At 38.7% G+C, this 12288-nt stretch overlaps 1 protein-coding gene across 1 annotated transcript; it reads right to left on the bottom strand.

Annotated features, from left to right (window-relative positions):
- Positions 1–4410: 4410 nt before the first annotated feature.
- On the bottom strand, positions 4411–5262 carry LOC149844663 (cysteine-rich repeat secretory protein 38-like). The gene has a single exon (XM_089985779.1). The coding sequence runs from the start codon at positions 5260–5262 to the stop codon at positions 4411–4413; it is 852 nt and encodes a 283-aa protein (XP_089841905.1).
- Positions 5263–12288: the final 7026 nt, after the last annotated feature.

Raw genomic sequence — 12288 nt, 5'->3', positions numbered from 1 at the left:
GGATAAAACTAAATGGGTTAACAACAACACACTAAATGGTATAAAACTAAACCCCCCTAACTTCAAATATGGGACTCACTATATAAGTATTCCCCCCCAACGGACCACTCTATTTTTCAATTTTGAAAGGACAATACAAAAAACAAAAAAGGAAATCACATTTTTCAAGACCATAGATGTTGACCTTGGGGTCCCAATTTGACTGTTTCCCGAAAACGTTTGGCCCATAGTTGTAATTCAAGAAAAGTTTTGCTCATATTTTTAATTAGGGGCAAAAGGTTTCCCACTAAATGGAATTTTACCTAAAACTTATTCAATTTTGATAGCTTTTCAAGCTGAGGGTGTTGGGATGTCTTACAAAATAAGATCTTCAAGCGGTGCGAGTAGGGGTGTCAACGGTAGACCAGAATCATACCAAACAATATAGAGTCCCAATAATATAGAGTCCCAATGGAGATAAATAAGAAGACCCGATTAAGACCCGGGTTTGGACCCGAAGGTCCGATGACAGGTCTTAGCTTCAATATGCATCTGAGTCATAAAACTAGGGATGGCAGTAGGGGTGGCAATCGGGTCGGGTTGGCGGGTTGGCGTGTCAGCATACCTCAACCCGAACCCGAACCGTTTATTAAACGGGTCGGCTGTGGCAAACACAAACCCGACCCGTTTAATAAACGGGTAACCCGACACGACCCGCCAACCCATTTAATAAATGGGTTGGGTCGGGTAAACGGGTTTTCAGGTTGGCAGGTCAGGTTGGCGGGTCGGGTTGGCGGGTTGACGGATCGGGTTGGCAGGTAGGCAGGTTGGCGGGTCGGGTTGGCGGGTTGACGGGTCGGGCAGACGGGTTGGCGGGTCGGGCATATGGGTTGGCGGGTTGGTGGGTTGACCCACCCGCCTAACCCGTTTATTAAACGGGTCAGCCGGGTTGGCGGGTTGGCATACCCCCAACCCAAACCCGACCTGTTTAATAAACGGGTTACATGGGTCGACCCGTTTATTAAACGGGTTGGCTTAAGCTCAACCCGAACCCGCCTAAGAGTCGGGTTGGCGGGTCGTGTCAGAAATTGCCACCCCTAGATGGCAGTGGATGGGGGAAACAGGGCACTACCCAGCCTTGCATCATTTGGACCAGGGATGAAGGACATGAAATGGGGATGGAGGTTAAAATCAAAACCCATGTGGGATGAAGGTGGGGATGGACTTATGCTTTCCCCCGCCCTGCCCCCGGTTCCCGATCTCCGTTAGTAAAATGCTAAAATACTCTTAATTAGGGGTGGCATTGGACCGAGGGAAATAGGAGCCCTGCCCTGTTTGAACCGGGGATGGAGGACATGAAACTGCGATGGAGGTTAAATTCAAAACCCATGCGGGAATGAACTTACGCTTTCCCCTGCCCTGCCTCCGATCCCTGTTAGTAAAATGCTAAAATACTCTTTAGGAATGGCATTGGACCAAGGGAAATAGGAGCCTCACCCCGTTTGGACTGGGGATGAAGAAAATGAAACAGGAATGGAGGTTAAAATCAAAACCCGTGCAGGGATAGAGGTGGTGATGGAGGGCAGAATTTTGAGACTGGACAGGGGTGGTGACCTTGTCCCCCTCCCCATCCGGGTCTACTGAAACAAGAGCAAGTTTTCAATTATGAAGCCTTTCAAAAAAATGCTCAGTTACAAAAGAATCAACAAGTGAAGCGAGTACCTGCCTGCAACTTGTGTTTGTGTGTACGATCAAGCATGTGTATAGCTTTTCTTTGATACTGTTGATGGTATCATATTATTGAATACAAAAACAAATTTATAAGTAATATATAGTCATGCGGAGAATGCACTGTATGTTCGTCATGGTCAGTTTACTAAAACAAGAATCCAAGTGTTTCACACAAAATTAATTTACTTATTATATATTTGATAATTGATGGTGTTCCTTCTCCAATGATCAAGTTTTTCATGGATCGGACTTTACATTATCATTCATTTAATGAGCAACATGTTTAGGATTATGATTTTTCAATGTTTAGATGTGTTTTTTAAAAATGCTAAAATTCAACAGCGAGCCATAGATTTTTTACATTTCAAAAAATATGCTTATATAAAGTGAAGTCTTCATGTAAAGCATATTTCTTACTAAATAAATTATAAATAACAAATATATAAGGTTCGATCGATGAGATGCTCAAGCATTGAAGAAGAAGAGCCATCGAATCATCGTTGGTTGTAAATTTTTTACCTTCCTTTGGTAGGACGGTCCCCTTTATTGTGTATATCATGAGAATATTGAACTAGTTATTTTCGTATGTCATAATTGAACAATCCAAGAGCTTATTCATGCCAAATCAAGCACGTAAAAGGCATCCATAATATATATATATATATGAGAAATTCATTCAGCCGGTCCCTCATTTTGGACTGGTCCGACCACTCCAAAATGGATGATCCATCATTTGATGGGATGGCTCGGTTACAACCAATTTCAAATTTCCTCACTTGACCCTCCGACTCTACTCCCTCGACCCTCTCCCTTGCCTTAGGCCTGAGACCTCGAGTTCCCTACATCGGAAACCCCTATTCCCTTCCCTCGACCCTCTGTTTCCACCCTTTGGGCCTCAACCCTCTCCCTAGGCCTGACCTCGAGAGTTCCCTGCCATAGAAATCCACATTCCTCCCTTCACTCTCTCCCAATCGACCTAGGGACCCTTGGCATGTCCCGTACCCCTCTTCTTCTTCTATAACATATAATTCCTTGCAAGATTTGGTAGCTATCAGAGTTGATTAATGCTTTGGATTTCACGGTCCTTAGGGTGTTGTATGCGAGAAAGAAAATTCGGCCATAATCAAGGAAGATTGTAGAGTCATTCTCAAAAATAAAAAGGAAAAACTCGAGCCATTGCTTGGTGGAAGTCTGGAACGTCCTAAATCCTTTACTGAAAATTTCTCTGTGAACAGGAATAAAGCGTTAGTTTTAGTTCATGTGCTACCACTTGAGAATCAATTAGGGCCACGCTGACTTGGGCGAGTCAAGTAAAAGGCATTCGAGTTGACTATCAAGGACAGGTTCTTGTGGGCTAAGTGATGATAGGTGATATTGGTATAGGCATGAGGTTTTACACAATCTTGAATATAGCAGCTAGTGCACGCCACCTTGTGTTTAGATGTTGCAAGTTCAAAACCCAATGATATAGTTGTATAACTGATAGGGGTCTGCCTAACCCCAGCTTGCCTTTAAAAAATAATAATAATAAGGTCCATGTCTTAGCTCTATGTCGCAACTGATAAAAAAGTTACTTGCAATTATCTTTTTGACTAATTCAGGTTTAGAACATTTTTCCTAGGTGCTGTATAAGCCAGCCACTTGTTCTTAACTGTTAAGTCTAAACATAGCTCGGTCTGATTCCACTGTTTCAATATTCCATAGGTGATCTTCATTTGGTAGCATACCGACTTGTGCATGACAAGGACCTTATGCATTTGATTCTGTCATGCCAAATTTAAAGACCCATTTATATTGTATGTTTTAGTTGTAACTTTAAATTCACTGAAATTTTGGATTTCATGAACTTACTCATGTTTCGAATGATGGCCAAACTACTGCACGATCTGACTGTAGGGGGCTAAAAATTGCAAAAAATAACTTTTAGCAGTAGCGACCGCCGTTAAAGCCTTTTTTGGCTGAAAAAAATGATGTGAGGAACGGCGTCTCGTGGGCTCACATCCACTCACTTTTGGCCCAAAAGGTGGTAGCTGCCTACCACTTTTCTGGCATACTGCCAACCTATTGTTCTTTTGATGCATTTTTCTTCATTTTTTCTTAAATCTGACAATAAAGATGTGTTCTACATGCTTAATTTTATAGGAATCGAATCTTGGATAGTCCAATCCCAACATGAGCGCAAGTTTATATAAGGTTTAAAAATAGATGATATAAGATTTTCATAAATATTAAGGACATACAAAACCATGTTTTTATATCGAAAAAACATTATATTTTCTATCAAGTTCACCATGCTGAACACATCTAGAGGGAAAAAACTGTAAAAAATTATCTCAAAACATCTGTTCTCTCATGGTAGGCTGACGGTAGGCCAGAAAAGTAGTAATTAAGAGCTACACACACACACACACACACACACACACACACACACACACACACACACATATATATATATATATATATATAGAGAGAGAGAGAGAGAGAGAGAGAACGAACGGAGCTTTTAATGTCTGGCTGAATTTTGTGCTTTGGACGCAAAAAAGAATGAAATCATCTATGCAACAGATTACGAATTGTGATCGAGGATTCAATTCTCTATCATATTGTAATTAGCAAACTTAAGTCCTAGTAACGACGTTAGTTGATATTATCATACAACTACTCTTAACATAGAGGATTCAATTCTCTATCGTATTGTAATTAGCAAACTTCCATCCTAGTAACGACGTAAGTTGATATTAACATCTGAAACATGAAATTGCAAAGCTCACCAGGAGGAGAGGGAGGAGATGGTGCTGATGGTGGTGATGGCGGCGGTGGTGAGGGCGGCCCGTCAGGTGGGTTTACCTTATAGTATATGAGGCAACTTCCTGTGTAATACCCGCATGCGGTGCTTTTGGCGCAGCATCCCGGAACCGCAGCGCTCACAAATTGCAGACAAGTGCTGCAGTCAGTCGCGGCGAGGTCCTTGGTGCATTGGGCAATGCCAGTTATATTCTGAACGTCGTTCAACTGCGTCGACCCCGTCGCCCAGCCCGACCCACCGACACTGGTGGCCGCAGAAATTAGACCGTTCATGAACTTTGCCACTTGACCGTCATACAGAGACGGGTCTGGTACAGTCACGGTTGCTTGGCTTGTCCCACAGGTATGGTCATTGGTGTCCACGGTTCCCCCGAAGTTGGTAAGAGAATAGCGAAGGAGGCAGTTTTGGTACCATATGATGGCGGCTCCGCAGCCTCGTTCGATTTCGGTGATTGCTGTATTCGCACAGGTCTGGCACTCTGATTGGGAAACGTCGCCCTTACAGAGGAGGAGACCGTAAACAGTGTTGGGGTCTGCGCCGGTATAGCCCAGATAGTAACCACCATTTTGGAGCGCGTATTGGGCCAGGCCCTTCAGCAGAGTGTCCAAGTTGGAGTAGAGGATGCTGCCGGGTCCGAAGGATGAGGGGTATGTGCAGGTCCTGTCAAGATAAGAGGCTGCGCCCATGCCAAAGATTGGTGCTATGAGGAAGGGAAGAAGAAAAACGATTGCCAATCTCATTCTCATCGTGAAAAGCTGCACCAGACTCTCTTCCTTCGATAGCCGTAGAAGGGAGAGGAGAGATGGGATCCAATGAGAACGCAGTTCCTTATAATATACTAGCGGTCGTCTGACTCGGCCCAAAAATGTGTGACTTTCGCCTATATTAAAATCTTGTTTTAACGCAATTTAAGAAAATGGTTTGCGGTGTTTTTATGTTAATTATATGTTTACTCTATTTTTACATTGCAATAATTTCCTTTTTTTTTTAACTATCATGAGATTTCCTTTTTTTTTTTTTTATGATGATGAGGAACCCTGGTTGAAACGAGGAGAACCCCGAGTGAGGACCTAGGACCACCGTGCCATAGGTGGCCCCACTGCTGAAAGCTACTGACACACCAGTGCGCCAGTTGGGTTTGATCTGGTTTCTGTTTGAAAACTGGTAGCTGGGATGAGAGTTAATACATTTAGGATGGGAAGTGGCATTGTATTTACACTAAAGCATGTAATTGACAGTTACCACCTGTAGGAGGTAGTAGCTGAAATGCCACTTCCCATCCTCAACGCTTTGACCCGCAACTTTTGGTGGAAACATCAGTAGAGGAAGACAAATATATGATATGGAAAAAACTATCCTCATACGCTAACGTTCTGGCGAATCGTCACCAGTTGCTTTGAGAACAAGGTATTATGCATTTCATTGACCTGGTCACACGATGTAGAGTCACGTTATTTGTATTCTAGGAGCTGACTATCCCAGAGCTGATGAAGTACTTCGCCCACACAAAACAAAGACAATTGCCCAGGCATAAAACAGCAAAAATTAGCTTAAATTTTCTGAGTTCTTTGTTAAGTGCTCCGCCCAAGTAACTGGATCAGATGTTTGATTTTGATTGCACAAAATGAGAATTTTCACAAAGAGGATAAATGCTACGACAACACCATCAACTATAGCACAGGTGTGGGGTGTTATCAGCAAGGTGTTTACACTGCCGCGTGTGGCCAGCACGGTGGTGGTGATCAGGGTGCTGAGATGAAGACGCCAGATCAAAACCCACCAGTTCACGATTGTGTCCATAAATTTAAGAGTTGGGCCACGAAAAGGCAGGGTAATCATGGGGCCACACTCCAGGTTTTCCTCTAACTCGGAAAAGGTTGTATTTTGGACTCACTACGAGGTGGCCCACAGGGGTTTAGGGATGGCTAATGACTTTTATGAATTTTAGATGAGTCATACTTGGATCTAAATCTTAGTATTTGGATCCAATATTTATTTGAACTTTATTTATGAATATGAATCTTTAATTTGAGTATTGGATCTAAAATTCATGTTTGGTACCTGTCCAGAGTTTTTGGATTCAGATCATATAGATTGGACCCTAAAGAGGAGCCACCTAGGTGATGCCCACTCTACCTTCTAGAGTCCTCATGAAAGAGGAACTCTAACTAAATCCAAGGGGTTCTAGAGAGGGTGAGATGCTCCCCTAGTGGACCCCACAATTAATTAAAGATTAGTAATTTATTCTAAAAAAACTTTTAGGAGACCTAAATATTTAAAAGTCTCATTGTGGTTTGAAGACTCTATTGGAGAGCCTTCTAAGTGAGATGCCCCACCTAATGGGACTCACTTATGATTTGGTTGGAGATGGATTTTATCTTTAGAAGCTTAAGATAAGTCCAATAGGAGGGGATGCCCTCCTATGGAGCTATTTAAGCCACCTCTTTCGGTGGATGTGCATAGTTTCTCTCTTCTTCCTCACATCTCCTTCTTCCTCCCAACCTTTGACGTAGTTAAGACCCCCATTAAATACCTGCAACTACCTTGGAAAAGATCGAAATCAACTCAAAAAAAGATGCATGCGGAGGGAAAATGTTGGTTTCATTATGAGAAAAGCGTTTTCGATAGAGAATTTCTACTTACATGGTATTCAATTTTGGAATGCATCAGCATACCCTCTTTTTTATCTAGAGTTTGGATCTACATGTGATCTATGCCTAAAAAATCTATGGCTATTGGATCTACATGAATCAGTTTTGATAAAATATTTTTAAAGGAAACTAGTTTTAAAGAAGCAAAATTGATTTTTGTAGAATAGTTTTCTTGTTTGATTCGAATTGTTGTGAGCATGTTAATGGATTATATCATATTAGAAAATAAAACATTTATCTTATCGTATATGCAATAATATGAAATATCATGATTTTATTCATTATGTGATTAGTATCAAATATAAATTAAAGATTAGATTCATATCATTTTATATTTTACCAATGAGATTTATGAATTTTAATGGTGGGTCAGCATGAAAAAGGACTAAATAATATTGTGTATTTACTGCCACATTTAGTCTATGGATCATGATTTTTGAAATAATTTTATTTATCATAGAATATGAATTATAAAAGAATAATTCATTTATATCATGATATTTTACACATTTGAATTTTGTTTCTTGCATACTTTTTTATTTGGATATGTTTTGTGGTACAAACACCTGCTTTAACAAAGCACATTTTTTTGGCTCTAGTTACAGGGTTGTTTTGACCAGTTATTTTGAAAGTCTTGAAAACCTATTCAAAATAGATCAGATAAAATCATAAAAAAATTATGCTAGATCTAACATATGGTAGAAGATACTGTACAAATGATTTTGCAAAAAGAGTTACCAATCAAACCATAAAAATTTCTCAAGTTGAGAAATTTTCTGCAGATTGCAGAAACTGGTCTGTCATTTTTTTAGAACAGTATGTAGTTACAGAAATTTTATAATGTTTGTATAACTAGTTTTTGAGATTTATTTCTTGTGTTGTTTTTTCAACATATTAAGACATACTCAGTAAAAAGATGAAAGTTGAATAAGTTTTTTGTGATTTCTGGTTTATTTTACAAAAATAGTTAAACAAATGTTTGAATTTGTCTCACTTGTTTATTAATATGCCTAAGTCTTTTTCAATTGATAATTCATGTTAAGCAATACATGAAGCATAAATTATGATATTTGATATAGGTAAACTGATTATACAGCAAGCCTAATGAGGCATGAAATTGGCAATGTCTAAATATACTTGTGTCATGTATAATTGCATGAAATTTGCAATTGATATGTCTGTGATTGAATGTATGCACAAATTGATACAAGATATGCTTGTATGATAGCATGATCTGAAAATGCATAAATGCATGCATGAAATAAATTATGAATAAATGTCATGTTTGACTTGTGCATGCATAAATATGAATGATTAGTTTACCCTAACCGTGTAAATTCATAGTGATTGCATTACTTGTATAATTTTTATGGTAGAGACTAATCAAAAGCATGCATAGAGTGTCATGAATATTATTGCATATGAACCAAAAATATGGTTGCATGTTTGCATTGACACAATTAACAAGAGAGTTAATTAAGAAATCAAAGTAAAATTAATTATCTTATGGCTTATTGAGATAATAAGCATGGTACTTAGTGGCTTTATGGGGATATTGTTTTAGCACAAAAGGTTGTTTTAGCTTCATTCACATAGTCTATGATCAGAAAAACTAGAATAACTTGTTCGTGGTGTGATAGGTAGGACTCATGAGGAAAAACTGATATATCAGGTTGCAGAAGGTTCAGAACTCTATCTAAATTTATATTTCTCTCTTCGAAGATAATACCAGTTGGACATCACATAGGTTAATAAGATACAATTGCTAGAATATACAAACCTGGGTCATAGCTCCAAATTGAGAGAGTCTGTGGTGTACCTACAGATAGGTTGGCAAGTTAAACAAGAATATAAAATGCATATAGATAGAACATTGCATGTATGATGTAAGCAAAAAATGATAATTGAAGATAAGAACTTACTGAAGCATAAAGGACTCACATCACTCAAATGGTAAGTTCATGCATTTCTATAAATGTTCATGTATATGCATAATTTGTTGCATTGTTGCAAATCTTAGCATGAATCATTGTGCATTAAGTTGCCATGCTATTATGTTATTTACCATGAATTTATGTTTATTGCTTACAAAGATATGTGTTGTATGATTGATGTGTGAAGTTGTGTTTGAATGTATTATGATATTGTGCATTTATGCAAGTATGTTATTGCCTACTCAGACTCGGGTTGTCTGGCCCTTTTACTTAAACAATTTTTAGGTTCTGAAGAGGCCAAGTGATCTTTCACATGTTCAGTTGTTCATGGACTTTGCTTGCTACCTGTCAAGGTAGAGTTTTGGTTTCTCGAGTTAGGAGGATTTTGGTCTTAGCTTTGACATTATGTTTGGGGATGGTTAAGAATTCGAACGATTATGAATAATTTAAATTTTTATTCAATTTAATTCAATTTATAATGATATACTCTGATTCTTGCAATTTAGTTAGTGTATGGTTCTGTACGACAACTAACAATCCTGATTTGTATGTTTTTGCTGAGTTTAAAAAAAAAATCTCAAGAAAATCGAGTTATAAATTGGTGTCGTTATAAAAACCTAGAAAAAATTAACTAAGAAAGCCACCTAGCCTAAAAAAAGTTAATAAATTACCTGGGTGTAGCTGCTCCATGATGCGAAGGAAAGGAAGGAAGAAGATGGTTGTTTTTTATTCTCTACCAAGACCGAAGCACTCCAGTGGTGGAGCTCATCGATGCACATAATGTTTGGGAATTTATGCAAATGGGGGGAATTTATAATGTTTTTTGTGCCAAAGGCTCAGGGTTCTGCCCTAGACTGTGTAACTGGCGCAGAACTGGGTCAATGCCATATAGTATGTCTGGCATCTTCACCAGTTAGTATAATTGGGGCATATCAAATTGTACTAGATCAGGTTTGGTTCTGATCCAGGTCCATACCCAAGAGGGTCGTGTCAATCAATATGATTGAGTCAAATCTGGGTTTGCATCAGGGAATATGATTAGCTCAAACCCAATTGGGTTTCGTCCAACTTGATTGGATGCAAATCCAAACTCAAGTCCAATCCTCTGGGTTGGAACTTGTTGTATTGATCGGCTGAGCCCTTGGCCTACACCAATCAGTACAACTATTATAGATCCCAATAGATCTGGGCTAACCAAATCTGATTCAGATCTGGACCTAAATTCAGTCTTATGGGTTTGTTCCAATTGTATTGACTTGCTTGGACTTGGGTCTAAGCAAGTCAATACAATTGGCACATATCCAAATGGATCTGGGTCAACTAATCAGCTCTGAATCCAAACCAGGTCCAATCCTAAGAGGTTTGCGCTAGTTATATTGACGGGAGCAGACCTATGTCTACTCTAGTATGCTCAACTAGCGCAACCCAAATGGGTTTGGTTCTCCAGATCGAGTCCATATACGAATTGGGTTCAATCCCAAGAGGGTTGCACCAGTTGTACTAACTGGAGCAGACTTGTGTTTGGATCCAGTTCGGGTCAAAACCCAAACCAATATGGATCCAATCTTGATAGTTTACAAAAAAATGCTCATATCTTGAGATTTAAAAATCTATTTGACAAACGATTTGTGGCATTTAAAAGCCAACACCCTCGGATACAACCGGTCTTTTATTCTCAAAACTAAATTCATTAATTTAAAATGACAAAAATTCCCTCACAATATGCCCTACTTTCTAAATAAGTTATTTTTTAAACTAAAACATGTTTTGGCTATAACTTTTCACTCTGATATATCGGATCAAAGTAATTTTTGTCTTAGAAGCCTGGACTTTTGGTTAAAAGTGGTTGATGTTGTTATTTTTTGGGCTAAAGTTGGGCAAAAACCAGATTGCTTGCAAAGTACCTAAAAATTGAAAACTTTTAGAAATATATCTTGAAATAAATGTATTTCATCAAATGAAATATTTGAAATACCCTTTCAAAAAATACTTGAGTGTGTTTGGTGATGGTTGGGAGACTAGAAGAATTATAAAAAAAACCAGCTATCATGTATAGGTTCTGATTGACATGTAATGTATTTTTATTATTTTTTTGCAGACACAGAACGATTCACTTGAGTATCGGGCCGCCGATACAGCTGAATCGTTGGCCAAACGATTCAGGGCCCATACCGATACTGACAGCATTTGTTCTTACCCATATTATCATAATCGAACCCAATATGCCCCAAATCCATTCACTTCAGCGTCGAATCAGGCCTACTAAAAAATCAGCTGATTCAACCACAAATCGATATCATTGGGCTGAATCGGTTCAATTAATTGAGCTGAATGGGGGATTGAATCAGCCTTTTCTGTTGTTGTATTTTCATATTTTTTAAAATTTAAAAAATAAATTGACTGATTGAGCTCGATTAAATTGGAGCTTGTCCAAATCACAGCACTACGCCAGCAACTTATTAACGAAAATCGTGTGCACAATTATTGATCAGCTAGACGTGTTAAAGGTTATCATTGACATACAATGACAGCCAGTTTTTTTTTTTCCTGACGTAAAACAATAATTCATTAAGTGGCAAGCAGGTGACGAGCTATCACCTTAAGATAAGAAACCTTTCTTTTTCTTTTTCTTTTTGAAAAACAAGATGCGGTTAGGCTGACTCTTACCAGAACAACAGCCGTCCCTATGTGGCAGAGGGATTCGATCCTGGGCATTCAGTTTGACACAGGACTCCGCTTACCACATGGGATACCTGAAACATAGTACAAAGAGAACAAAAATAAAAAGTAACAAGGTAAAGAGTCCTGACCTGGACCTTAGTTAGGTCGGAGACTGTTCATATTGGGCTACTGATCTGTTGAGATCATTGAGGATGATGATCCAGATCCAAACACCGATCCAAATAGAAATCTTAATCAGTAAGAAAGGATTATGCATCCAGAAGAACATCTGCAAGGTTTGAAAAAGCTTCCAATTATTGAAAGGTTTCATATTAATGATTTTTTTTGTTGAAGGAAAAATATTTCATAGATTTAATCTAAATCAGAAGAATTACATCACAAAGTGACAAGTCACTAAATAATTCTAAGCGATAAGAAATCACTCAGGATAAGATGGTGATTACATTAGAAGATGCTCACTCGTCCCATGTGTAGAAGACTATGCTCATCTTTAAGACCTTCTCCA

Source organism: Nuphar pumila, chromosome 2 (assembly GCF_984573655.1).
Source record: "Nuphar pumila chromosome 2, dmNupPumi1.hap1.1, whole genome shotgun sequence".
Classification (NCBI taxonomy): Eukaryota; Viridiplantae; Streptophyta; class Magnoliopsida; order Nymphaeales; family Nymphaeaceae; genus Nuphar; species Nuphar pumila.
Note: the sequence above shows the minus strand (reverse complement) of the source record. Positions and strands in the feature narration are given on the sequence as shown.

What these genes read in the sequence shown, in the direction of transcription:
- LOC149844663 (XM_089985779.1), bottom strand. Translation starts at nt 5,262, where the DNA reads ATGAGAATGAGATTGGCAATCGTTTTTCTTCTTCCCTTCCTCATAGCA.